At 50.3% G+C, this 22,988-nt stretch overlaps 11 protein-coding genes across 11 annotated transcripts; 6 read left to right on the top strand and 5 right to left on the bottom strand.

The window, feature by feature from the left end:
• Positions 1–157: 157 nt before the first annotated feature.
• Positions 158–880, bottom strand: N7446_000598 (coiled-coil-helix-coiled-coil-helix domain-containing protein; the record flags this gene model as incomplete). The annotated part of the gene is made up of 4 exons (XM_058509365.1): positions 158–196; positions 324–351; positions 502–609; positions 813–880. The coding sequence occupies 4 exons, from the start codon at positions 878–880 to the stop codon at positions 158–160; spliced, it is 243 nt and encodes an 80-aa protein (XP_058378344.1).
• A 1,717-nt stretch (positions 881–2,597) lies between these two features.
• N7446_000597 (uncharacterized protein) lies at positions 2,598–3,205 on the top strand (the record flags this gene model as incomplete). Its single annotated transcript, XM_058509364.1, has 4 exons — positions 2,598–2,636; positions 2,692–2,811; positions 2,870–2,962; positions 3,023–3,205. 4 exons carry the CDS (start codon positions 2,598–2,600, stop codon positions 3,203–3,205), a joined length of 435 nt encoding a protein of 144 aa, XP_058378343.1.
• A 29-nt stretch (positions 3,206–3,234) lies between these two features.
• On the top strand, positions 3,235–4,200 carry N7446_000596 (uncharacterized protein; the record flags this gene model as incomplete). Its single annotated transcript, XM_058509363.1, has 1 exon — positions 3,235–4,200. One exon carries the CDS (start codon positions 3,235–3,237, stop codon positions 4,198–4,200), a length of 966 nt encoding a protein of 321 aa, XP_058378342.1.
• A 1,163-nt stretch (positions 4,201–5,363) lies between these two features.
• Positions 5,364–7,205, bottom strand: N7446_000595 (ribosomal RNA-processing protein RRP9; the record flags this gene model as incomplete). Its single annotated transcript, XM_058509362.1, has 1 exon — positions 5,364–7,205. The coding sequence occupies one exon, from the start codon at positions 7,203–7,205 to the stop codon at positions 5,364–5,366; it is 1,842 nt and encodes a 613-aa protein (XP_058378341.1).
• A 67-nt stretch (positions 7,206–7,272) lies between these two features.
• On the top strand, positions 7,273–8,518 carry pre1 (proteasome core particle subunit beta 4; the record flags this gene model as incomplete). The annotated part of the gene is made up of 6 exons (XM_058509361.1): positions 7,273–7,354; positions 7,385–7,500; positions 7,562–7,715; positions 7,777–8,026; positions 8,077–8,200; positions 8,253–8,518. 6 exons carry the CDS (start codon positions 7,273–7,275, stop codon positions 8,328–8,330), a joined length of 804 nt encoding a protein of 267 aa, XP_058378340.1. The 3' UTR covers positions 8,331–8,518.
• A 115-nt stretch (positions 8,519–8,633) lies between these two features.
• Positions 8,634–10,509, top strand: N7446_000593 (ubiquitin carboxyl-terminal hydrolase family protein; the record flags this gene model as incomplete). The annotated part of the gene is made up of 2 exons (XM_058509360.1): positions 8,634–9,285; positions 9,344–10,509. The coding sequence occupies 2 exons, from the start codon at positions 8,634–8,636 to the stop codon at positions 10,507–10,509; spliced, it is 1,818 nt and encodes a 605-aa protein (XP_058378339.1).
• A 287-nt stretch (positions 10,510–10,796) lies between these two features.
• Positions 10,797–13,683, bottom strand: N7446_000592 (uncharacterized protein; the record flags this gene model as incomplete). Its single annotated transcript, XM_058509359.1, has 4 exons — positions 10,797–12,708; positions 12,769–13,004; positions 13,062–13,418; positions 13,648–13,683. 4 exons carry the CDS (start codon positions 13,681–13,683, stop codon positions 10,797–10,799), a joined length of 2,541 nt encoding a protein of 846 aa, XP_058378338.1.
• A 270-nt stretch (positions 13,684–13,953) lies between these two features.
• On the top strand, positions 13,954–16,972 carry N7446_000591 (U3 snoRNA-associated protein UTP13; the record flags this gene model as incomplete). Its single annotated transcript, XM_058509358.1, has 4 exons — positions 13,954–14,127; positions 14,192–14,219; positions 14,269–15,579; positions 15,603–16,972. 4 exons carry the CDS (start codon positions 13,954–13,956, stop codon positions 16,970–16,972), a joined length of 2,883 nt encoding a protein of 960 aa, XP_058378337.1.
• Positions 16,973–17,324: 352 nt separating this feature from the next.
• Positions 17,325–18,893, bottom strand: spp2 (spliceosome ATPase-activating subunit SPP2; the record flags this gene model as incomplete). The annotated part of the gene is made up of 1 exon (XM_058509357.1): positions 17,325–18,893. The coding sequence occupies one exon, from the start codon at positions 18,891–18,893 to the stop codon at positions 17,325–17,327; it is 1,569 nt and encodes a 522-aa protein (XP_058378336.1).
• A 235-nt stretch (positions 18,894–19,128) lies between these two features.
• Positions 19,129–21,014, bottom strand: N7446_000589 (putative isoamyl alcohol oxidase; the record flags this gene model as incomplete). The annotated part of the gene is given in 3 exon segments (XM_058509356.1): positions 19,129–20,452; positions 20,534–20,690; positions 20,708–21,014. The coding sequence occupies 3 exon segments, from the start codon at positions 21,012–21,014 to the stop codon at positions 19,129–19,131; spliced, it is 1,788 nt and encodes a 595-aa protein (XP_058378335.1).
• Positions 21,015–21,889: 875 nt separating this feature from the next.
• On the top strand, positions 21,890–22,860 carry N7446_000588 (RTA1 domain-containing protein; the record flags this gene model as incomplete). The annotated part of the gene is made up of 2 exons (XM_058509355.1): positions 21,890–22,076; positions 22,139–22,860. The coding sequence occupies 2 exons, from the start codon at positions 21,890–21,892 to the stop codon at positions 22,858–22,860; spliced, it is 909 nt and encodes a 302-aa protein (XP_058378334.1).
• Positions 22,861–22,988: the final 128 nt, after the last annotated feature.

Below are 22,988 nucleotides of genomic sequence, written 5' to 3'. Positions count from 1 at the left end.
ATATAAACTTAAATCAAAGGGCTGATACGCCAAGAAGAACATAACACAAAAAGCAGGAAACAAAAATGCGAAACATAGGACCCGTTAATCTTGCAAATCGCCAACTGGAGTTTCTTCACCTGTCGGAAGATCTCAATTTTTGTCGGCGTTTCATGTCTTATCTGGACGAAAGACCGGAAACCTTCTTCTGGGTTAACTATTTTGGCCCCATTAGCAATCGAAGACACAACGTGCTGAATCACGGCCAAAGGGGCCCGCGGATCGCGGATACCACACAAGACATGAGACTGAGACGGTACAAAGTAACTCTTCACTCGACTTACCCAGTTCTTTTTGCAGTCGCGATATGCTCTAGGCAAGTAAAGCAGTTAGTATAAAGCCTTGGAGCTGGGATGTCTGACGACCATAGAGCCCGAGTTAACCATGAGCAGATCAATCACCGGAAGCCGATTTGAGCATCATACACGAGAGACCAGATGCAATAAAGGGTCATGAACATACTGGAAGTAATCATGGCACATCTCGCGATCAAAGCCATTCCGCTTCATGCACTTAAGGCTCCGATCCGCGAAGTCCTGGCATGGATCGTAATATTGGCTGGCATGTTTGCTATGACATGTTAGCTATCAGTTGTGTAGGTTTATACATATAATCTCGATTGATATGCTTAGGCCAGACCGATGTTTCCGTGTAGGGTCCAAAGAGAGGCTCCTCAGGGAACTCGCCTCCACGGATAACTATGGAAACGCGATCACACCTCGCGAGAATCAAAGATCAGTGGATCGAGACAATGAAGAAACATCAAAACATACTGTGCAAACTTCTTCTCAGCTTTCTCCCACGCCTTGTCGTGCGTGTCACCTTGTGTTGAGTCGGCCATGAGTACGGCGCTTTTGTATGTCTTTTGTATTGGTAATAGATGATCAAGGCAATAGACCCTAATCAAGGGCAAATACCAAAGTGTTGGTTGGAACTGAGTTGAAGGTTAGCTTGATTGGAGAAGAAGTTAGCGCTGAGCGTAGGAAGAGTTGGGGATCCGCGGTCTTGGCGCGGGCATAGGCCGTAACGGGTTTGCGATCACTACTGGGATTCTTATGTTTCTATAAACATTCTTTTCTTTGATATTTGCATACTAATTATTAGTCAATTTGCCAGTAGGTCATAATTTAATTTGCAAATAATGGGCAAAATGGTGTATCAAAAATCATCCGAAAATGCAGTAGTGTGTCACAAGGATATGCATAAGTGCAGTTTGCACGACTCATGTCAGTACTTATGCAAGTACTCGAATTGATAGGCCTAATTGGAATCTCAAGCTGACAGAAAGAGAGGGTAGTGTACTTGAAGCCTCATGGATGTGAAGTATAAAGAATGCGGGTATAAAGATAAGGACGGGGACGTCATCCAACGCTGTGAGCCTAGGATAGGATTAATTGAAAACCGGTATAGAATGGACAGTATGAGATTGAACGTGTCCGCTTTTGGGTCAGTAGCGAGGCAGAGGAAGCAGAGAGAGATCAGTCGCAAAACTACGACAGCCATATCGTGATAACTACACTGATACTATTCCTTGGTGTGCCTTGCCATGATTTCCGACTATGCGGACAGAGTTGGGGGCGAGACTGCTCTCGGTAACGGGAATGGTGAGGTTATAGAAGTCTGTGGACCGCAAATGGTGCCAACAGCATCTACAACGTTCAAGACTTCCACCTGCGCACAGGGACCAGCCGTGATTCTGCAGGGTCGGTACATCTAACACCAAGGGCTCCAGCTACTAAGGACAATAACGTCACTACTCGGTGATTTGTATCATCAACTTGCCGAGTATCACTTCATGTTGCTTCAGGACCGGCTCCATGATGCAAACCGATTGATGCGGGACCAGAAGCAAGCAAGGCATCAGTTCGATAAGACTTGCCTCAAAAGAATTTATTTGTTGAGCAGATTGGATCCCTGAAACATATGAACGAGGAGATTGTTGACGATGACAATGTCCAAGGGTGTCTTCGACAACAGCCATCTTTTCGTGACGAAGAGCAAGCTCGTACTTCTGTGGAGCATTCTGGAGAGCAAAAGAATGACCTGTTGGCTTGTAAGGAAACGGAAGGCTAAGTGGAGCCCATAGGATAGTAGGCTATATTCCGACTTTGATACACAAAGGCACACATAGGGCACCCAGAGTTCGCCCCTTACTCGAGGAGTGAACAATCATAAATAGCACAAAGAGGTGATCAATGTGACAAGTCAAGCGAAGTTGTTTGCTAAGGGTTCCTGATTATGTGAGCGGTGCCTGAGGCCAAAGCGAAGTGTCTACCCTGGCTTCCTCACTTCTGAATCCGAATCACATTGCCTTATTTTCTTTTCTTTTCTTTTCTCTTCATCCGAAGCCCAGATCTCACTATTAGCGCAATCTTTATATCTCTTTAGCCTCTGCGCAAGCTTCTGGACCTGCTTTGCCACACGAAACTTTTCCTCTCGACCCCACCGCATCGTGTCGCAAATCGCGCCGTCACTCCACCGACACGCCGAACGCGCCTGGTTGATGATAAAGCTGCTCTTGCGGTGATACCAGCTCCTGACAAGCTTCGGAAGGGAAAATGTCAACTAAATGCTGTTCTGCGGCCGAAACATCCGGAGTAAGTCAAGTGCCGCAATTACACAACGTGACTGAAACTGACGCGCGCTTTTTAGCTAGCCAATACTCTCCAAGGACATGTGGACGACATTCGCACTCTGATACAGTGCGGTATTTGCATTCGACCTCTCTACGAACCTTTCACTCTTGCGTGTGGACACACTTTCTGCTATTCCGTGAGTTGGTCGCTATCAATTTGATTCCCGTTCCTCGATCTAACTCGGATCTTTACAGTGTCTATCGTCATGGTTCTCAGGAGGGAGATCAAAACGAACATGTCCCGATTGTCGAGCACCCGTCAAATCCCAACCGGCACCAGCGTATCTGGTAAGTACAACACAAACCTTAATCTAGTTCATTACATCTAACAATTCTGGTGTTTTAAAGGTCCGGGCGGTCGTGCAGATGTTCACAGCTCGCGCTGAGCTTCTAGACAAGGGCGAAACGACCATGGAGCATACGAAAAACCGACAAGAGGAAGCTGGGAAACTTGACCAAGACAAGTCGAATAACCATCCAACACAAGGAGGTCTATTCGGCGGACTTTTCAGACCCAAAGCCCCCCTCTAAAGCCCGTCATTGACATTGATGATGGGGTTATGCGATGTCCGTATTGTTCATGGGAACTCGAGGAAGGAGAGCATTGTGCTGGCTGTGGCTATCGATATCGCCCTGGGTCCGAAACAGACGAGACCGAATCAAGTGATGAGAGTGAAAGTGGTAGCGACCTCGATTCACTAGATGAGATGGACGACGAAGAGCCCGAGGAGCCCGAGGACGATTTTGGAGACGTTGATGATGGCTTGTGGGGCGAGTTCGCAAGTCGATATCCTACCAATGGTCCCACCTTTGGGATGCCCCCTTTGCCAGGCTTTATGGGTAGCTACCAGACGATGGCTCGCCTAGGGTATCATGGATCCGCAATGCCACCTGAACTCGTTTCACGATTCACTGGAAACTACGGCCAGGACGAGTTTGATTTTGAAGAAGACATCGAGGATGAGAACGAGTACGATCATGAAGACTCTTTCATTAATGATGGAACCCAGCTTACGGGTGACGACTACGAATCGGACTCGGATCATTCTACTGTTGTAAGCAGTTCCCAGCCCAATGGCCCTCCCAGACCGAATGTATCCCGTCATCAAACACCACCACGAATTGATACAGATACGGATGGTGAAGATGACTCCGAGGAAGATTCGGAGGAGGTAAGTGATTCAGACTCATCCGATGAAGATGATATCCGGGCTGCGCCTCCTCGACAGGCGTTTGGCAACGCACCTCGGCCTGTCTGGCGAGAGCCCGGCACCTCTCCATGGGCGCAAAGGATAGAAGACCTTCCTACTTCTTCTGCCGAGACTGTTGAATCCAGCGAGGCATCCGAAGGCTCGGAAGCTGCGAGCTCATCGCCTCATCGTCCTCCAGCAACCACAAGACCTAATACTGGTCGTGGGCTCTCCGCTCGCAATGCGATTGCCCTTGATGATTCCGACGACGATCAACCTGTTGGCCCAGTGAGAAGAAATACTCACAGACGGCGCAACAGATACTCCCCATACTAAGACACATTTTTGAACACAACATCTACCATCACCCTATGCCGCCTACTTCTTGTTCTTCAGCATGGCGTTTAGGGAATAGGTAGAAAGCATGCTTGGCGCTTTGTTTGCATTTTTTCTATGCTTTGATATCCAAAAGGGTTCTGTCATCTTTGGTGGTTTTCAGCGACTAGGAGTTAGATCTTCATGTCCCCCCTCTCATCCTTCTTACCTCGGTCCTATCCGTCTTTAACGTATGCCCCAGTTGCTTCTTTCTCGGCCCGAATGACCCTTTGTCGCCTCTTACCACCAAGAACAGACACCAAACCTAATATTTGATAAACAGCTGTTGAACTTCCAAAGGATGCTACTTCATAATATCGAATCCAAATATTTCTTACGGCATCTCTTTTCAACAAGAGAGACTGGTTTAGCTTGTCATGGAGTTTTCAGTATTGTAGAGCGCCATGGAGCTGGTGGCGTCCAACCAAACGTAATTTGAGCAACCACCCCTAACTAAATGTGCCTGTATTACAATAATGGCGATGTCTCACAACAATGAGATCAATTTCCTATTTTACTTCAAACATCTGGAAGAGAGCCTTCCTCCTGTATGCTACCAAACCGTCTTTGCCACAAGTTATAGTATCTTCCGTCCATATCTAGCAGTTCCTGATGAGTTCCCCTCTCGACTATTGTTCCCTCATGTAGCACTAGTCTGGTTCGCTCTAACAACTGTGGACAATCGATGAGCGATAATGCCCAGGGACCTTAGGGGACCAAAACAGGTTAAAGTATGTTTGAGAGTAAACACAATAATATACGTGATCTCCCTCATCTGCTGTATAACAAGGGTCATCACTACCCATGAAGTATTCGTACGGCCTCTACACAGTTGAGCTGCGGCCATTCCGACGTCTTCCATGAGCGTTTTTGAACCTCGAAAGAATGCTAACTGGTACCTACGCATATACTGATGGCTTATGACAGGTCCTCGTTTACATCGAATATGCTTGCAATAGGGATATGATTGAATACCCAATGCACCAAAAAAATCCGGTACATATGCAAAAATGGTAGAAATACATACACAGATCTGACTCCAAAGACACCGAACCCCGAGCAACGCTCCTCATTTTATCCTCGACTGGTGAGCAAGGCCGAGACAGAACAATTATGAACAAGATTTATACATCAGCCCTCACGGTTTCATTAGTGGTAAGCGGAACCTCGAACACGACAGCTCCGTTACGGCCCTCAGCAGTAGTGCCTTCGTAGTAGTTGTTGGCAAAGCACTTCCAGCGAGCCAAGCGGTGCTCCTTGCCGACAGCAGCAACGATTGATACACCGCGAGGTTCGTTTTGGGTCTCTGACTTGGATTTTGATTCACCAGGAAGATCGGATTCGGGACGACGTTCAAAGACCGCAATGCCGTTGATGACACCCTTGATCATAGGCTCCGGTTCTTGGGTTTCGGGTTGAGGCTTCTCATCTTCAACCATGCGGTCTGGGGTAGCGTCGAAAGCAAGGGTCTGGTTGAGTTGTTGCGAAGGTGTGTCAGGCGTCGCGCTGCCAAGGGAGCCCTGGCCGATGGGGCCTAGAGGAATAATAGTCCTTTTATCATCCGAGATGCGCCATGCCCGAATCCAACCATCCCAGCTGCCGCTGAGTACAATGTCGGTACCGGGGAGCGTGGTTAGGGCGGTAATCCAGCGAGGCATGGGGCGCATGTGCCGCATGTTGTGGGCGGCAGTCTCTTCGTTGACTTCGGGTGATAATTCTTCCAGAGGTGGGATTGGGTCCAGGCCGTGGGCAAGACGGATGGTGAAGAGCGGCTTCTTCTTGTGTACGGACCAGAGACAGATAGAGCCAGAGTCTGAACCGGTGACAAAGTGGGTTGGTGGTAGAGGAGCAATACAATCAATGTTGCTCTCGTGGTAAGGGGCACTTTTCGCGGCACCACCACGGAACACTAGCTGCGTTTCGTCGACAACCTTCCACAAACGGGCTGTGCGGTCACGAGCACCAACACTAACACATTCGTCGATGGTCATGGCGGCAACTCCAGTAACATGGTCCTGGTGACCGAAGAGTGTTTCGACATAGGCGTGGCCAGCTCCGCTAATGGACCATGTCTTAATAGTACGATCGTAAGAACCGGAGAATAGCTGCTCTCCAGAACTCATCGTTGAGATATGGCGCGCAAAGGACAATGAGCAAACAGAGTCTCTGTGTTGTAGGAACGTCTTGGTGGGCGTCAAAGTTTCCGCATCCCAGATGATCAGTTTGTTGTCTGCTCCACCAGTGGCCACAAACCGTCCAGAGGGGGACACGGCAACGGATAAGATGTTTCCTGTATGTCCATGCTCCTCGCCGGTTTCAGGGTTCTTGCGCATACCCCGAGCATATCTGACACGCTTAGGCTTCTTGCGCTGGGGACGTGGAGGCCGCTTGGAAGTATCAGCATCACCGTTCGATGCGGTAGAGGCGGGTACACTCGGTGTAACCAACTCCCACTTGGTCAATGTCTTATCCTTTGACACAGCGTAGACATATGGCGGGTGAACAGCAATAGCAGTTGTCGATTGGGTATCTGAGCGGAAAAACGAATGGGGTGCGGTAGGGAAGGATAGTTTCGCAGCGATTTGACGGAACGTCCGTCCTTTGAACTCATCAACGTCCTTCTTCAGTCGTTCCGCGATCAAGTCTCGATCAATGTCTGCCGCATCAAATCCGGCTTCGTCAACCTCGTCTTTAATGTTTTCCAGGTAGCGTTCAGCGAGTTTCAATCTTCGATCTCCCGCCGTTTCGCCGTCTTCTGAATCTGATCCGCTCTCGTCGCCTGATTCCGATGCAATTTCGTCCTCGTCGATATCACTACCAGAGATCGATTCTTCTCTCTCTCTGGCCCGACGACCGGCGCCGTCGGTTTTGGCATCTCCGCCTCGCTTCTTTGATCCTGGGACTGAGGCGCGGTCGTCTCTCTTCCGCTTGCGCTGGGCAGCAGGGACAGTGAAAAAGGAAGACATAACGACCTTGTGTCAAGCCAGGTTATCACTTCCTAATTTCCGTAGAGAACAAAAAGAAATTGAAGGAATGGCGTTCTCGAAAGTCTCGGGCTGCGGAGATCAAAACTTCAACTTTTTTTGGCAGAAAAAAAGCGCTAAGCGGCGGCTGAGTCAGCAGTAGCTGACCCCGGGAGCTCCAGGCGTCAAGCTCACCGCGCGGTCCTCCTCACTTGACCACTTCTCTCCTTCGTCTTCAATCATCTACTTGCTTGTTTCTTTTTTTTTTTTTTTTTTGATTATCACTTACCGCAAACATGTGAGATTATCGCTAATTATTCCTGCTATTTCACAAATGGTTACTGACTGCTGCTAGGGAGGTTCTCTTGGGTATCGCCGGCAAGGACTTCGTCATTCTTGCAGCATCCAAGGCCGCAATGAGAGGCCCGACAGTTCTCAAGGCCGAAGATGATAAGACACGACAGCTGAACAAGAACACACTCATGGCCTTCTCTGGAGAGTCTGGAGATACTGGTATGCCACTCTTACGACGGCCCCAATGAGATAAACATGCTAATGAGATGGGTCGTTATAGTTCAATTTGCCGAATATATCCAAGCCAACGCTGCGCTTTACAGCATGCGTAATGACACCGAACTCAGCCCCTCCGCCGTTGCCAATTTCGTTCGAGGAGAATTGGCGCGCAGTCTGCGGTCACGGAGTCCTTACACCGTCAACCTCCTGCTCGGTGGCATAGATCCGGTCACTGAGGCGCCCCATCTCTACTGGATTGACTACCTTGCGTCATTGGCACCCCTACCATATGCTGCCCACGGCTATGCCCAGTATGTTGAAACCGAGCTTTGGGACGATGTGTCAATGCTAACTTGAATAGATACTACTGCCTATCCATCCTTGACAAACACCACAATCCTAACATCAATCTTGACGAGGGACTCAAGCTCCTCACTTTGTGCACAGATGAGCTGAAGCGCAGACTACCTATTGACTACAAGGGAGTAAGTAAAATGCGACCTTTTCCGCATGCCAACGTACTGACTCTCTCTACAGGTCTTGGTGAAAGTGGTGACGAAGGACGGTGTGAGGGAAATAGACGTTGATAACGATAAGGTGGTCAAGAGTGCTTAAAGGTCGACATGAGGCGTTTGTTGAATCACATCCTATGACGTTTTCTTTCGTTACGGCTTCATCTTGAGATGGTATGACTTAGGCTGTAAGAAATGAGTGGATTTCTAAATGGTCTTGACAATTAAAAGATCAGTTTAACAAAGACCGCATCTTTTGAAAGAGTACAATAAACAGTGACTGGTGTAGTGTATTCTTAGGGAGCTTCCTTTGATCTCGTCTCGTGTTGGTTTGACTTGTTTGCATCAAAATCGCATTCCGTCCGTAAGAACTGCGCGATCAACCATTCACTACAACCATATCGCAATGTCGAAAAGGCACGCAGAGCTCCCTTTGGAACAAGACTTTTCGGGCTCGCCCGCCTCGAAAAAGGCCCGTGTCGAGGACAAGTCCGAGGGTGATTCTCCGAATGGCGCAGGACTCTCCAGCGGCAAGCTGGAACAGGATGGTCGCAATGGGGCGGATATCGAAGGAGCAGCCGAAATAGAGAGAGAGGAGCTGGAGGAAGGTGAGAAGGATCCTTCAGGTCTCTCGGATATCGATGAAGATGCGCCTGCGCTTAGTGCTCCAAAGCGACAAAGCGCTCCCATGGAAGGCTACGGCGACCTCTACCTGGACACGATCAACCGGGAGATTCTCGATTTCGATTTCGAGAAGCTGTGCTCCGTCAGTCTGTCGAATATTAATGTGTACGCCTGTCTCGTCTGCGGCAAATACTTCCAAGGTCGCGGTCCCAAATCACACGCATATTTCCATGCACTCGAAGTCGGACACCACGTCTTTATCAATATCGGTACAAGGAAGGTCTACGTTCTGCCAGAGGGATATGAGGTCAAAAACAAGAGTTTGGACGACATCAAATACGTGGTGGATCCCCACTACACAAAGAACGAGGTGGTCAAGCTCGACAGAGAAGTCCATGATGCCTGGGACCTCTCTGGAGCTCGATACAGACCAGGTAAGTGCATCGACTACACCGGGAACTGGATACTTGGGACTGACCATCTATCTTACAGGATTCGTCGGCATGAACAACATCAAAGCCAACGACTACGTCAATGTAGTAGCTCAACTGATGGCGCACGTTCTACCAATCCGCAATTTCTTCCTCCTCCACGAGTTCCCCACGCCTGGCACACCGGAGATGGTCCTTCGGTTCAGGACCCTTGTGCGCAAGCTATGGAACCCAAAAGCGTTCCGGTCACATGTATCTCCGCACGAGTTGCTACAGGAGATTGCCCTGCGATCCTCAAAACGTTTCACACTCACAAATCAGTCAGACCCGGTGGAATTCCTGTCCTGGTTCCTAAACGCCCTTCACCTATCTCTGGGCGGATCCAAAAAGCCATCGTCAACACCTACGAGTGTCATTCACGCAGCGTTCCAGGGCCACCTCCGAATTGAAAGCCAAGCTATTACCGCCCACTCCGATACCCAGAATGCCCGCCTGGTATTCACCGAGTCTGGCACCATCAATAGCCAGGTCACACCTTTCCTCATCTTGACATTGGATCTGCCTCCTACACCTCTTTTCCAATCGGCCAACCGGGAGTCCATCATTCCCCAGATTCCCCTGACCACCCTCCTGAACAAATATAACGGCTACACGGCGTCAGAGAAACTGGCCCACCGTGTCCGGCACCGTCTTCTCCACCCTCTACCACCATATCTTTTCTTCCACATCAAACGTTTCAGCAAGAACCGGTTCGTCTCCGAGCGCAATCCAACCATCGTGACCTTCCCCTCTCCCCGTTCTCTGGACATGTCACCATACGTCGAGCCTAACCCCGACATCTGGCCACCTGGCGAGCCAATCCTCTACGACCTCGTGGCAAACATCATCCTCGACCCAACCGTAGCCGCACCAGGTGCAACCGATGACGCCGTCGATAAGGGCGTCAATGCTGCATCCGGTGCCGGTGGTTCTTCCAGCGGTGCCGGCGGCGGCAGTGAGAAAGTCTCGTGGATGGTCCAGCTCCACGACAAGGCCATGTCGGCCGAGAACGCGCGCACCCAAAATGGCGGTGCCACGGAGCAACAGCAGCGTGGACCGGAATGGCTCGAGATCCAGGACCTGTTTGTTAAGCGTGCAGAGAGCGAGACGCTGTTTACACGAGAGGGTTACCTGATGGTCTGGGAACGACGCAAGGTCCCTGGGAAGAAGGGAAAGGGCCGAGCATAATCTGAATCTGAAAGAGTAAAAGCTTAGGGTGCTGATTTGGATGTCTGTATTACCTTTTCTTCATACATGCTATGCTTTCCAGTTTCTCGTTGCTTCCTCAAGAGCAAGCCTGGTGTATTATTGGATAATGACAAACTTATGTACCTTGGAGTTACTTTTTTGGTGTCGTTTTTGGTATTTGAGAAACAGTATGAGGTGTTAAAACCGTGCAACTGCTGCACTGATTAGTGTATGGTTGGCTCGTAAAGCATATCCTATGTATTGACAACGCCAACAGAAATAGCACATCATAAGCTCCCCCAACCACAAAACTTCCTACCAATCCTCATCGTCGAACCGACCATAAATCCCCATATTCCGGCTCTCATTGCAATATGCATTCCCCTCATGAGTACCAATCGGCACGTATACGCGCCGATATCTGGCCAGGTTCTTCCGCCAAACCACAGACCCAAAGGATGGACATCCGAAAGTCGGGCAACAGACGAAGGATGTGTGCTCAGCCATGACTGGGCTAATGAGCGGAAGAAGAGTGCTTCAAGGGGCGCAAGAATAATGCTGCTGATTGCAGCTGCGAGATTGGATGCAAGTGAGTCGACCGGGTATGCCGAGAGAAGTGTCACGCGGTGAACACCTGATGAATGGTCGGTAATATGTCCAGGAATGCGAGAGGTGGGTGGAAGTGGCTGGTGAAGGGTATCGTACTGTGTGTCTACGTTGTGGTCTGCGACAGCGACGGGGATTGGCTGGTTGGTGGGTTCTTCGTCGATTGGTTCTTCCACGCCATCTGGAAGGATGTTTGGAACGCTGGGCTCTGGTGCTTCCTCGATGGATTCTAGAGCCGGAAGCACATCCTCGGGCTCATTAGCTTGGGTCCGACGCTGAGTTTCCGGCTGGGGGACGCCTAGATCTTGATGGGTTATGATGGGTTGACCAGAGGTGACACTGGAGAGGCCGTCGGTATCTCCTTGCGCTGGTGGATGCAATCCCTGGCGCTGGGCCTGGCTTAAAATTAGAGCCTCGAGGAATTCAGCTATTGATCGTCTATCCATGGCGTCTGCGTGTCTATCAAGACCTGGGACATCATTGCCTGCGAGGGCATTTAGGTTGGCAAGATTTGAAGCTTGGTTCTGCGGGTTCCGGTTCCGGTTGCCCAATAGTTCAAGCTGCATTGTGATAATGTCAGAGCTCTGATGGATCAAGGATGCTCTGACACGAGGTGAGGTAGGAGGAGACGTCTCTGGTGAAGACGGACGAGAGAAAAGCGTATTGGACCGTGAGTTATTTCGGTCCATTGTTGAGCTCTCGCCATTTTGTGAACCGCCTGGTTGGTCTTGTTGGTTTGAAGTGGTCGACGGACCACTTGTTCGCCCAACTGTGGCTATCTCAGAGAAATAATCATTGCTCATTTCACCGGGCGACTGAGACATGCGGTTTTCATTTGTGAGCACCTGGTGCAAGCCCATAGCCGAATCTAATTGACTCAAATGTGTAGACGCTGTTGTATCTTGTAGTGGAGGCGGTGCAGCGGCGGCAATCTGGGCATCGGGTGTGATTCCCGGGGGTCTGCGTAGCGGGTCACTTGGCTCATTCTCATTAGAAGAGTTGAGCTGTGTTCCTTCGAGTTCATTTTGTAACATCTCAATCGAATTTCTGAGAGATTCAATCCTCTCGTCTCTGAAGGACGCGAAAGCTTGCTGGTCTAATGACTTTCTCGATCGCAGCCCAAAGAACGAAAATACCCATTTTCGCAAAGCACCTAGCTCGTACTTGATATCTTCAAAGAGCGTGAGATTGCCGCGGTACATTTCTTCGTCTGATTTGCGTCCCAGGGTCGGCACCACCCACTCAATCAGATTTTCTTCAAACGCCACTCGAACTGAGAGCTCATCCGCAATAGTTGCTTTCGGCAGACGCCGACGAATCAATCTATAGATACGCTCTTCGAGATCCGGACGCAAATAATAGCCATAGACGAAGGCTAAGATGCCGGGATGGGTCAATAGACCCACTAGTGAAATGCCCAGTGAGCCAGGAGAGAGATCAGTAGGAAGTGCCGGCAGCTGCAGTAAGGACCCCTTGCCAAACGGAATGAGAAGTTGAGCGCTGGGAATTGAGTAGGGCGACACAAGAGAGAGGGATTGGAGTATGGAATACATGTAGAACTCCACAGAGAGCATGAGCACCGTGTTCTTCGCCCTTGATTCATCATCAGTCTCAGTCTTGCTTACTGTCATGGTGGATAAAGAATGAACTTACACTGTGTAGATGAGTCCAAAAAGAGATCGAACACCAAGTGACTCGCCTGTAAGAGACTGGGCATACTCCCGTAGAGAGGCAAAAATGCGTTTGAGCGGATTCTCGCGAGCAATGGCCAATCCACTTGACATTGCCCATGCAGGAATTCCTGCAAAATAGAAACCGAGGATCCCTGTTGATCCTCGCTCGGATTTAATGACATCAAACAAGGCAGCGTGTGCATAATGTTTGTAAGTCTGGACAATAACAGCCAGGTGTTAGTCTAACCCCTAAAGCGATCGGAGTGCATTTACCTGTACTCGACCAGTAAACGAAGAGGTCCACCAGGTACCGAAAAAGACGAATAATTGGTCAAGGGTCGTTATAACAAGTCCAAAATCGTTTTCACTCGCAATTTGGTTGATCTTCTGTTGTTCGTTTGGAATACTCGTGTTTCGGTCTCCTCCGCTGACAACAATTCCCATCGTTGAAAGGATATCATTCTTTGCCCTTCGAAACTCCCGCCCAAGAGACCTGGATTCGGGGTTTACAGGGTGGCCACGAGCATCATACTGTTGCATGTAGCTATCAGCGTGGACACTCGAAACCCGTCGGACAGGATTAGAAGGGTCAACCGCCGCATTATCCGGTGCTTCATATGGTGACCGGCCCTTGAAAATAGTCAGTATGATTGATATGCCGAGCTGTAGTTTGTTTCAAGCGAGGACATCATAACAAGATGATATGTTGTGCTCGGGGGCAATAAGATGGCTTCACATGGTACATCCAGAAGATCCCGCTTCCAGAAATCAAGTCGGGATCATCTTGCCATAGATCACATATATATTATTGCATCTGAAGCAAAGAGAGGATATTCGCAAGTCAAGAGAGGACGCTTACCAAAGCGAGCCGGTTCAAGTAGGCCTGTCGACCCATATCGTGAAATTTAGCTGGGCCAGTATCCTGGCTACATCGCCTTCTAGTGCAAGCAAGCGAGATGTACCCTGATTATATAGACGCGCATTTCAAGAAAGATGCGAAGGAAGCGCAGTCGAAGGTGGAAGTGATGCGGGTGGGCGCCTGAGGCACACGCCATATCTTATCACCGAGCAAACAGAGCAAACAAAAAAGTTGCCCGCTCGAGCTGCCGTTTTTTGCGACTGAACTTCTCTCCATGGCTGAATTCTGATTTAATATCCTACAGTCATGTCGAAAGCTATTGTCAAAACTACTTTCGAAGCGTCTCGCACGCTCCGCCCTATTTACACTGGCGGTAGTACGGCGCTGGACGCCAGTGGGCGCATCTTGCTGAGCTGCGTCGGCGAGGATGCTTTGATCGTCGATCTGGAGACCGGCAATCAGCTTGCCAGTCTTGAAGGAGTAGGTTTTGTCGCTTTTGTTCTTCTTGGGGTCAATTGCAAAGTGTTAACCGCAAGCCACGCAGGATGGAGAAATTGTTACCGGTTTGGCCAGTAAGTAACAATTGCTCTCGTTGAGATTCAAGCCTAACATCTTTTCTAGTCACGCCATCTGCTTCACACGCTATTGTCTGCTCGCGCTCGATGTCTATGCGCATATACTCCCTCTCACCTTTCGACGAGTCTTCTCAAACCATTGAAACAGAACTTCTCCGAACCCTTAAACCCCACACTGCACCAGTCGTGACCATTGCTGTTGATCCTACTGGTACTTTGCTTTCTACTGGTGGCGCCGACGGCTCGATCAAGGTCTGGGATATTAGAGGTGGCTTCGTCACGCACACTTTCCACGGCCATGGTGGTGTCATTTCTGCGCTTTGCTTCTTCGAGGTTCCTACTGCCGACGAGAAATCTTCCAAAAAGAACAAGCGCAAGTCTACGGAAGACGATGAAGATATGGACGAGGGCGCTTTTTCTGCAGGCTCTACTGCAGGGTTCCGCCTAGCGTCCGGCAGCGAAGACGGCAAATTGCGCGTGTGGGATCTGCACAAGAGAAAGTCCATTGCGTCCCTCGAGTCGCATGTCTCTCTTGTTCGCAGCTTATCCTTCTCTCCTTCAGAAAACGCTTTGATCTCAGCCAGCCGAGACAAGACGGTCATCGTTTGGGATACGCGCACTTGGAAGACTCGCAGAATCATTCCTGTTTTGGAGAGTGTGGAAGCCGCTGCTTTCATTGCTGATAGTGGGCTCTGTGTTATTGGCGGAGAGAATGGCAAATTGCGTGTTTGGGACTGCAATCGTGGCAGCGAGGTCACAGAGGAACAAGAGGCCGGAGAGGACTTCGAGAGCGTTGTCGCTATCCAGTATTCGGCTGGTTTGCCTTTTGTCTTGACTGTTCACGCAGACCAGACACTTCGCCTCCACTCGCTCGAGTCCCTGTCTGATTACAAGCCCGGGTCAACATTGGAGCCCTTGAAAATCATCCGTCGCATCTCTGGAAACGACGATGAGATTATTGATTTGGCCTATGTTGGACCTGACCGATCAATGCTTGCATTAGCCACCAACACTGAGAGCATCCGTGTCGTGTCGGTTGCCCCGTCGGAAGACCGACCCTCGGACAAGGGAGAGGAGGAGTACTTCGGTGCTGATGTCACACACCTTGAAGGTCACGACGATATCATTATTTGCATTGATGTGGACTGGTCAGGACACTGGCTAGCAACCGGCGCTAAGGATAACTCTGCACGTCTTTGGCGTATTGACCCAAAGACATCCTCTTATACCTGCTTTGCTATTTTCACTGGTCACGCCGAGTCTTTGGGAGCCATCGCCCTTCCCCGGGTACCACCGCCAGTTGGCAGTGCCGCATACAATGACCCCGTCAACCACCCGCCATCATTCCTGATTACTGGTTCGCAAGATCGCACAATCAAGCGGTGGGACACAAGCAAGCTTGCCCCTCTGAAGGAAGACAAGCCGCACTCCCCAAGGCTATCTATACCCGCAAGGCTCACGAGAAGGATATCAACGCGATTGATATCGATTCCACATCTGAGTTGTTTGCTTCGGCGTCACAAGATCGCACCGTGAAGATCTGGGCCGCCGAGGAAGGTTCCCCAGTTGGTGTTCTTCGCGGCCACAAGAGAGGTGTTTGGTCTGTGCGATTCGCTCCCCAAGGCACACCAATTATCAATACCGATGCACGTACCAGCACAAGTCGAGGACTGGCCGTCACAGGCTCCGGTGACAAGACTGTCAAGCTCTGGAGTCTGTCTGACTACAGCTGTCTCCTGACCTTCGAAGGCCACACCAACAGTGTCCTCAAGGTTCTCTGGCTTCCCCCTCCCCAGGTCTCCAACGAGCACGGTGACGACGAAGATGAAGAATCCGCAGCGGCACGCCATAACGCCATCCAGGCGCGTCCTCTTGTCGCCTCCGCCGCTGCAGACGGTCTGGTCAAGATCTGGTCCCCTTACACAGGCGAGCTCGAAACCACCCTGGACAACCACGAAGACCGAGTCTGGGCCCTCGCCAGCCCCACCCCATCCGGCTCCCGTTCAGACGTGAAGCAGGTCTCCTCCAAACTCAACTCCACCCCCTACGCCATCGCCTCCGGCTCCGCAGACGCAACAGTCACCTTCTGGACAGACACCACCTCGGCCACATACACCGCCGCTGTGCACGCCAATTCCGAACGCATTGAGCAGGACCAGGAGCTGCAGAACCACATCCGGGCCGGTAACTACCGCGAAGCCATCGTTTTGGCCTTGCAACTCAACCACCCTGGTAGACTTCTATCTCTCTTCACAGCCGCCATCAACGCCGCAGATGACCCAACCCTCCCAGCCGAGGAACGCAAACGTGCCGCAGCCAGTCTGACCGGTAACCCTTCCATCGACGAGGTTCTGCAGTCTCTGGATCCTGCCAACCTGCGCACTCTCCTCCTCCGTCTCCGTGACTGGAACACCAATGCCCGCACCGCGCGCGTTTCACAGCGTATCCTCTACGCCCTGTTCCGCTCGTACCCTGCATCCACGTTCGTGGAGCTTGCGACCCAGTCCGTCCGCGGAAAAAACGCCCGTGCTGCTGCTGGCCTGAAGGATATCCTGCAGGCGCTGGCTGCGTATACGGAGAGACACTACCGCCGAGTTGAGGAGCTGGTTGATGACAGCTACCTGGTTGAGTGGGTGCTCGGTGAGATGGATGGTGGTGTTGGACTTGGTGGTCTCAGTGCTTTGACTGTGGACGATGCCAATGGGAACGGGGATGAGCATGAGAAGGATGTTGTTATGTTGGAAGCATAATCTGGCTTTGTCTTCTGCCATGTTTGTATATTGAATTTGGCGCTTTCTTTCTTGGAGTACCACGGTGGGAAGGATAAAAGCCATCTACTTTTATAGAATTGAACAGTGTATTACGGCTCTTCGATCTCGGTTTCTAGAAAAAATGATTACATACAGAGTACATGTAGCTGGCCATCTTCACGTCGATATAGGATTTCTTGTCACTACTTTGTCACTCTTCACTTTTATTGTCCAGGGTATCGCTATTTTTGTAACACTTGTTAATGGCCGAATGGTGGTCAGGCGCATCTCGTGTAATGCAAGTTCTGATATACAACATCCTCCCAATTTCCCGTTCAAGTAATTGATATTTTCAATCGTCGCGACGGCTGCGACGAGAGTCGCTATCGCGATCTCGGTCCCGGTCATGTCGAGATGAGTGGGACGAGCGTGAACTGCTGTACTTATCGTCTCTGTTCCGATCACTACGATCTCTCTCATGATCTCGATCGCGGTCTCTCCGTCGGTCTTTACCATCATGGCGGTCCCGGCGACGATCCCGGTCATAATCCCGATCGCGATGGGAACGATCGTCCCGTCTGCTTCGATCGTCGTCATCATACCGGGATCGCCTGGAGGATTGGCGGCCACTGGATAGACTGCGGTCACGGCGTGAAGACCCATTTCTCCGGTGGGAGCGATCCTCGTCATCATAATCACGCTTGCGATATTCTCGGTCCTTGTCCCGTCCGCTCTTTTCGAGGTTGCGGTCTCGTCTCTCGCGCCAGTCGTCCTCCTTGGGGGCAGCTTTTGCCTCTTTTTTCAGGGCCTCGAGCTCTTCCTCGGTAAGGTGCTCACCCGTCTTCTTGTTGCGCATCGTGACGGGCATATATACACCCTCTGCCTTTCCGTTCTCTTCGCCTGCCTTCCTGGATGCCTTGCGCATGGCTGATTTACCCCAAGCGCCAAGCTCCGCTTCAGCACCTTTGCCGCCAGATGCATCCTTTGCGCCAATACCGAGAAATCCAGGTCGTCGTTCGGGGACACGGGCATTCTTCGCCTTCTCAGCAGCCGCGGCGCCACCATAATTACCCTTTCCGATAGATTGGCCGTCCTTCCAGCCCATTCCTCGTAGCAACGCAGCACCAAACTCCTCCACCGGAATGGCGTTGTAGGCATCCAAAGTAGCAGACTCTGGTCGCGAAGCCACATCTGTCCGGAAAGAGCTGGTCTCGCTGTAGTGAACCGGGGCTTCATCTTCGTCCTTTGTAGCTGACTCAATCACAAGATCAGTTCTCCGCTCCACGTCGCCCTTGGTCTCGCGAATGAGCGCCTGCATGGCAATTTCGTCGTCGGTAAGAGGCTTGGTCGCAACAGGCTTCGCATCGGGCATAGCTTGATCATCGTTCGCTGCGCCCTTGTCTTCCTGAGCTTCGGACTGCTGCGCAAAACTCAGACCGTATGCCATGCTCGGCGCATCTGTCTCGACCGTGGGATCTCCACCGGGTGCTTGTCCATTCTTTTCCGCCTCTTGCATAGCCTGCACTTCACGGGGAAGCAGATTCTTGCCCTTCTTCACATTGACACCTGCTCGGTCGCGCCAGTTGTTCTTGCTTGTAACTGGAATTACCAGTGGCTGGTTTTTATCGTCGACCGCTTGTCCGTCAACGGTAATCGCGCCACCAGTATGCGTGTCGAAGCCTGAGACTTCTTCGTGAACCGGGGCGGCTTCTTCTTCGTCAGAGTCATCGCCGTGCGCTAGTTGGTGAGGCCGCCGAGGGAGAGACCGGCCTTTAGCTGCTGGGGAGTCGGTGGCACGGCCGCGATTCGAGGATTGGAGGTTGAAACCGGTCTTTTTCGAGGGAGCATTTGAGCCGGAAAGAGAGAGGGAGATGGGCTTGGGCGAGGGTTGCCCGTCTCCATTGTGGTCGCGTGAAGACATCATGACAGTCCCAAGTGTTTTTTAAGAAACTTAGAATGCTTGAGAAGAGATACCAGAGGAAGGCGGAGCTGATATCTCGAGAGCTTAAACCGGGCGGTGGCAAAAAAGGTTGCGCCTAACACCGGCGAAGTATAACTTCACAACAGATGATCCTTTGAATTTCTAGCTGACTTCAATGTTTGACCTATTGCTATACATATTGTACAAGCTGCTCCGTCTTCCAACATATACAAAATCAAACCCGACACAGCAGACCACTGTTGAGATCATGGGTCCACTCATCACTCCCAACTCCACTCCAGACAAACAGACTCCCAGTGGGGTCATACTTGTGCTTAATCTCCAGAAGACGGCCATAATTCTCTCCATAGAAGTCATGTTTCCAGTTGCTGGCAAAAGGATTGCCTTCATTCATATAAGAGCCGCTCTCAGGTGCCCATTCCTTCCAAACAGGCTCTTGCGTAGCATCTAACCAGTCTGCTCCGGCTCTCAATGCATGACTCGGGTCAGCGGTAGCATTGACAGAAACTCCATAAGCCATTGTATGAGCGTAGGCTGTACGCCAGGCCGGAAGAGTACTTCCACGCCTTTCTTCGGGCACACTGGCTGTTCCTCTTCCGGCTTGCAGTCCAAACAGAAGCATTGAGCCTGCAGTTGGATCCTGGGCGACCATGATGTCTTGGAGATATGTGACCAGTCTTCCTTTTGCGATATTCGAAAGCTCACGTCTTCCCAGAAGATGACTAGTCATTAAACTGACGGCTCCACTGCTGGCGCTGGTAAGAGGGTCTGGCTTGGTAGATGACCAGTAGCCTTGGGAAGAGGGTGATTGGAGCGTAATGTTGACATTTCCAACGCTGAGCTGATCAGCCAGTCGGTTGAGAGTGGCATTCATCTCTTTAGTGGTCATGTTGAAGCCAGTCAAACTGAAGATAGCCGAAACGCCTGGCAATTCCTGCGTGAGTCCTAAATATGACATAGCCTTCTTCTTGGTCAATGCAAGCACAGTTCCTGTGAGTCCATTGTCCATCAGGTCAGGGATCTGGGCTGCTGCTTCGGCCATCGCATTCCAAGATGCTTGGCCGCTAGCAATCGAATTCTGGGCGGGATTGAACGCGAGCCCGCCAGCTACCACGTTGGCGGGAACAGGGTATGTTTTCAACACGAATTCGGAGATGACTCCATACTGACCTCCACCAGCACCACGAACAGCCCAGAAGAGGTCTTGATTTTGGACGTCATTGGCGACGAAGCGTCTGCCCTCAGTCGTGATCACAGTAACTTGATAAACCTGGTCTGACGCAAGACCATAATGGCTTGAAAGAAGACCATGTCCACCGTTTTGTATCAAGCCACCGAGGCCTACCGTGGCATCCTCGCCACCAACCACTGTCCGGTTCATCTTGTGTACTGCAGTATAGACAGATCCCCAGTTGTTACCGCTGCCACAGATAACAACATCCTGGGTAGCGTTGCTTCCAGGCACCTTCCAGGTACGTCTTCTCTCAATATTTTTGAAATTGTGCGTCCAGATGGAAAGTGCATAAGCGCCAGTGGAGCTGTTGAAGAGTTAGTCAGGATACTGAAGTCAGACCAAAATGGAGTCAGAAAGAAAGGAAGTCCAAAAGAAAGTAACATACCGGCCACCAAGATCATGTCCTGTTCCTTTCACGACAATTCGAATGTTTCTTCGGGATGCCCATTGCATTGCAGTGGCAACCTGGTTCTCGGACGTGGCATTCACGATATACTGCGGCAGGCCTCCGATACTACACCCTTTGTCTTTGGAGTATCCATCTACTCCGGGGGTAGACACGAGTTGTTTGCATAGATAGAGTAATCAATGCTTTCAGGCCAGGCTGCATGATAGGCTGCATAGGACCAATGGTCTTTCACATTTGTGCAGTTTTCAGCGGAGCCGAGGGGATTGCCCGGATAGCACGAGGAGCCAGCAGGAGCCGTCTTGATGAGGCTTCCATGAATAGTCTGGTTAAGAGCATTCCAATCCTCTGGGGACGGCCACGTCGAATTAGCAGGTGAAGTTTTGCAATCTGGTGCGGCGGATGAGGTGGCAGTCAATGCCAGAAGCGAAATAATAGCAAGATGAAGGAATCGCAGCATGTCGAATATACAATGCTTCAGTACCAAACAAGGAATACGTAACTGAAGAATTCAATGGCAAGAAGTGAGATGGGGATTAACAGTTCTTGTACCTAAAAAGAAGAGTGCAAAAAGCCGACAATAAAACGAATACGATGATCTTATGGCGCTCCACTAAAAAATGTACCGGTCCAGAGACAGATTTGAATGCTGAAGATCTTCAGCAGGCAACAAGCAATTGTTTAGGTTAGGTTGAAGATAAATCGAGGGATGACAATGCGTGCCATACTAGAAGTATTCTTGGATGTCTGAAACTGGGGATCGGAGCCTAATCAGGAAGTTTCTGCGTATTCGCGTTTAGATTTCCGTTTCTGTCCGCCAGCCCTAACCTGATGGTCAACATGTTCAAGAAGATATCTGGAATATTGTGTCCTGGGGTATTATATGCTACATGTAGCCGATTATGCCAGACAATACCACACATTCTAGAGCGACCGACAGGAAAACAAGCTCAGCAACTACTCCACGCTCTACTTCCCGACGAGCCATATTGACCCAAGACCCGCACCACCGCACCATTTGTTTCTGCTTAAAAGCTTTATTTGCTCCTACCAAGTTATAAATTGCTAGCCTGCCCCGTCCATATGTCGGCGTTTCCAAAAATACATCGAGGATGAACCTCTACGCGGTAAAAAAGAAGCATAAACCGCAAAGTCTGATCCAAGTGGACCACGATGCCCCACATCCAGACGTATTCGTTCGCAAATTGCCCGATAGGGAATTTAGAAATAGCTTATGCTGTTTTGACCTAAAGACCCTTCAATCTATAAAGATAGGCCACTTCTCAGTAGTAAAACTGAAGGAAATACACCATACTCTTTCCCCAAGGTCCCAACATGGATATCGTTTACCACCCCGGCGTAAATGGATCCGATCCCTGGGTCGAGTTCTATCCCTATACACCGTCTGCCTCAGCCGGCTATGCCTTCGTGGCAATCTTCGGAATCTCAACAATCGTCCATTTAGTGCTGATGTTCCCCTTCCGTGCTGCATATTTTATACCTCTAGTGCTAGGTGGAATATGTATGAACCCCACTCAATTCCCTTGAGAAGAATAGAAGCTTTAGGGCTAACCAACACACCAGGTGAGGCATTCGGTTACTACGGCAGAGCATGGTCGCATGAATCTCGAACGGACATCAAGTCATGGGCATTACAGGAAATGCTCATCATGTGCGCTCCGCCACTCATCGCCGCTACAGTCTACATGGTCCTCGGTCGTGTAATCCGCTCCTTCGACGCCGAACACCTGTCAAGCATGCGAGTCAAATGGCTCACGTTTGTCTTTGTCATGAACGATGTTCTCACATTCTGTACACAAATTGGCGGTGCTGGTGTCCAAGTCACCGGGGATGCCAAGGTCATGGATATCGGCAAAAAGGTTGTTCTGGCCGGACTGATCTTCTCCCTGGTCGTGTTCGCCATCTTCATCTACATCACGGCGAAGTTCCATCGACGACTCCAGCAAATGCCTACGCCTCTGATTAACCATAACCCTGGTCTTCATTGGCAGCGGTATATGGTGGCGATCTATGTCTCTTGTTTTGCGTTGATGCTTCGAAACTTGGTGCGGACTATACAGTTTGGTGCTGGTCGAACGGCTGATGTCAATACTAAGGAGGCTTATATCTATGTTTTTGATGCCTTTTTAATGTTTTTGACTATGCTTGTGCTGATGGTTTATCATCCTGGTCGACTTATTAAGAAGGCTCGTTACCTCACCAAGATGGGTATGTTCGATGAGCGTATGGGGGAGCGCAATTCTGCTCATATACTGTTGTCGGACACTGAAATGGGTCAACGCTGAAGCTTTGGTATTGGTATCGTTTTATTCTTTCTCCGTTGTTTTTATTCTACATTGCAAATAGATTTCATGATTTCAAGAGCAGCACACCTTCCAACAAAGCCTAACGTCCCCGTTCGTACGCCTTTGAT

This window comes from Penicillium canescens (assembly GCF_028828765.1).
Source record: "Penicillium canescens strain IBT 15451 chromosome Unknown utg000001l_segment0_segment0, whole genome shotgun sequence".
Classification (NCBI taxonomy): domain Eukaryota; kingdom Fungi; phylum Ascomycota; class Eurotiomycetes; order Eurotiales; family Aspergillaceae; genus Penicillium; species Penicillium canescens.
Note: the sequence above shows the minus strand (reverse complement) of the source record. Positions and strands in the feature narration are given on the sequence as shown.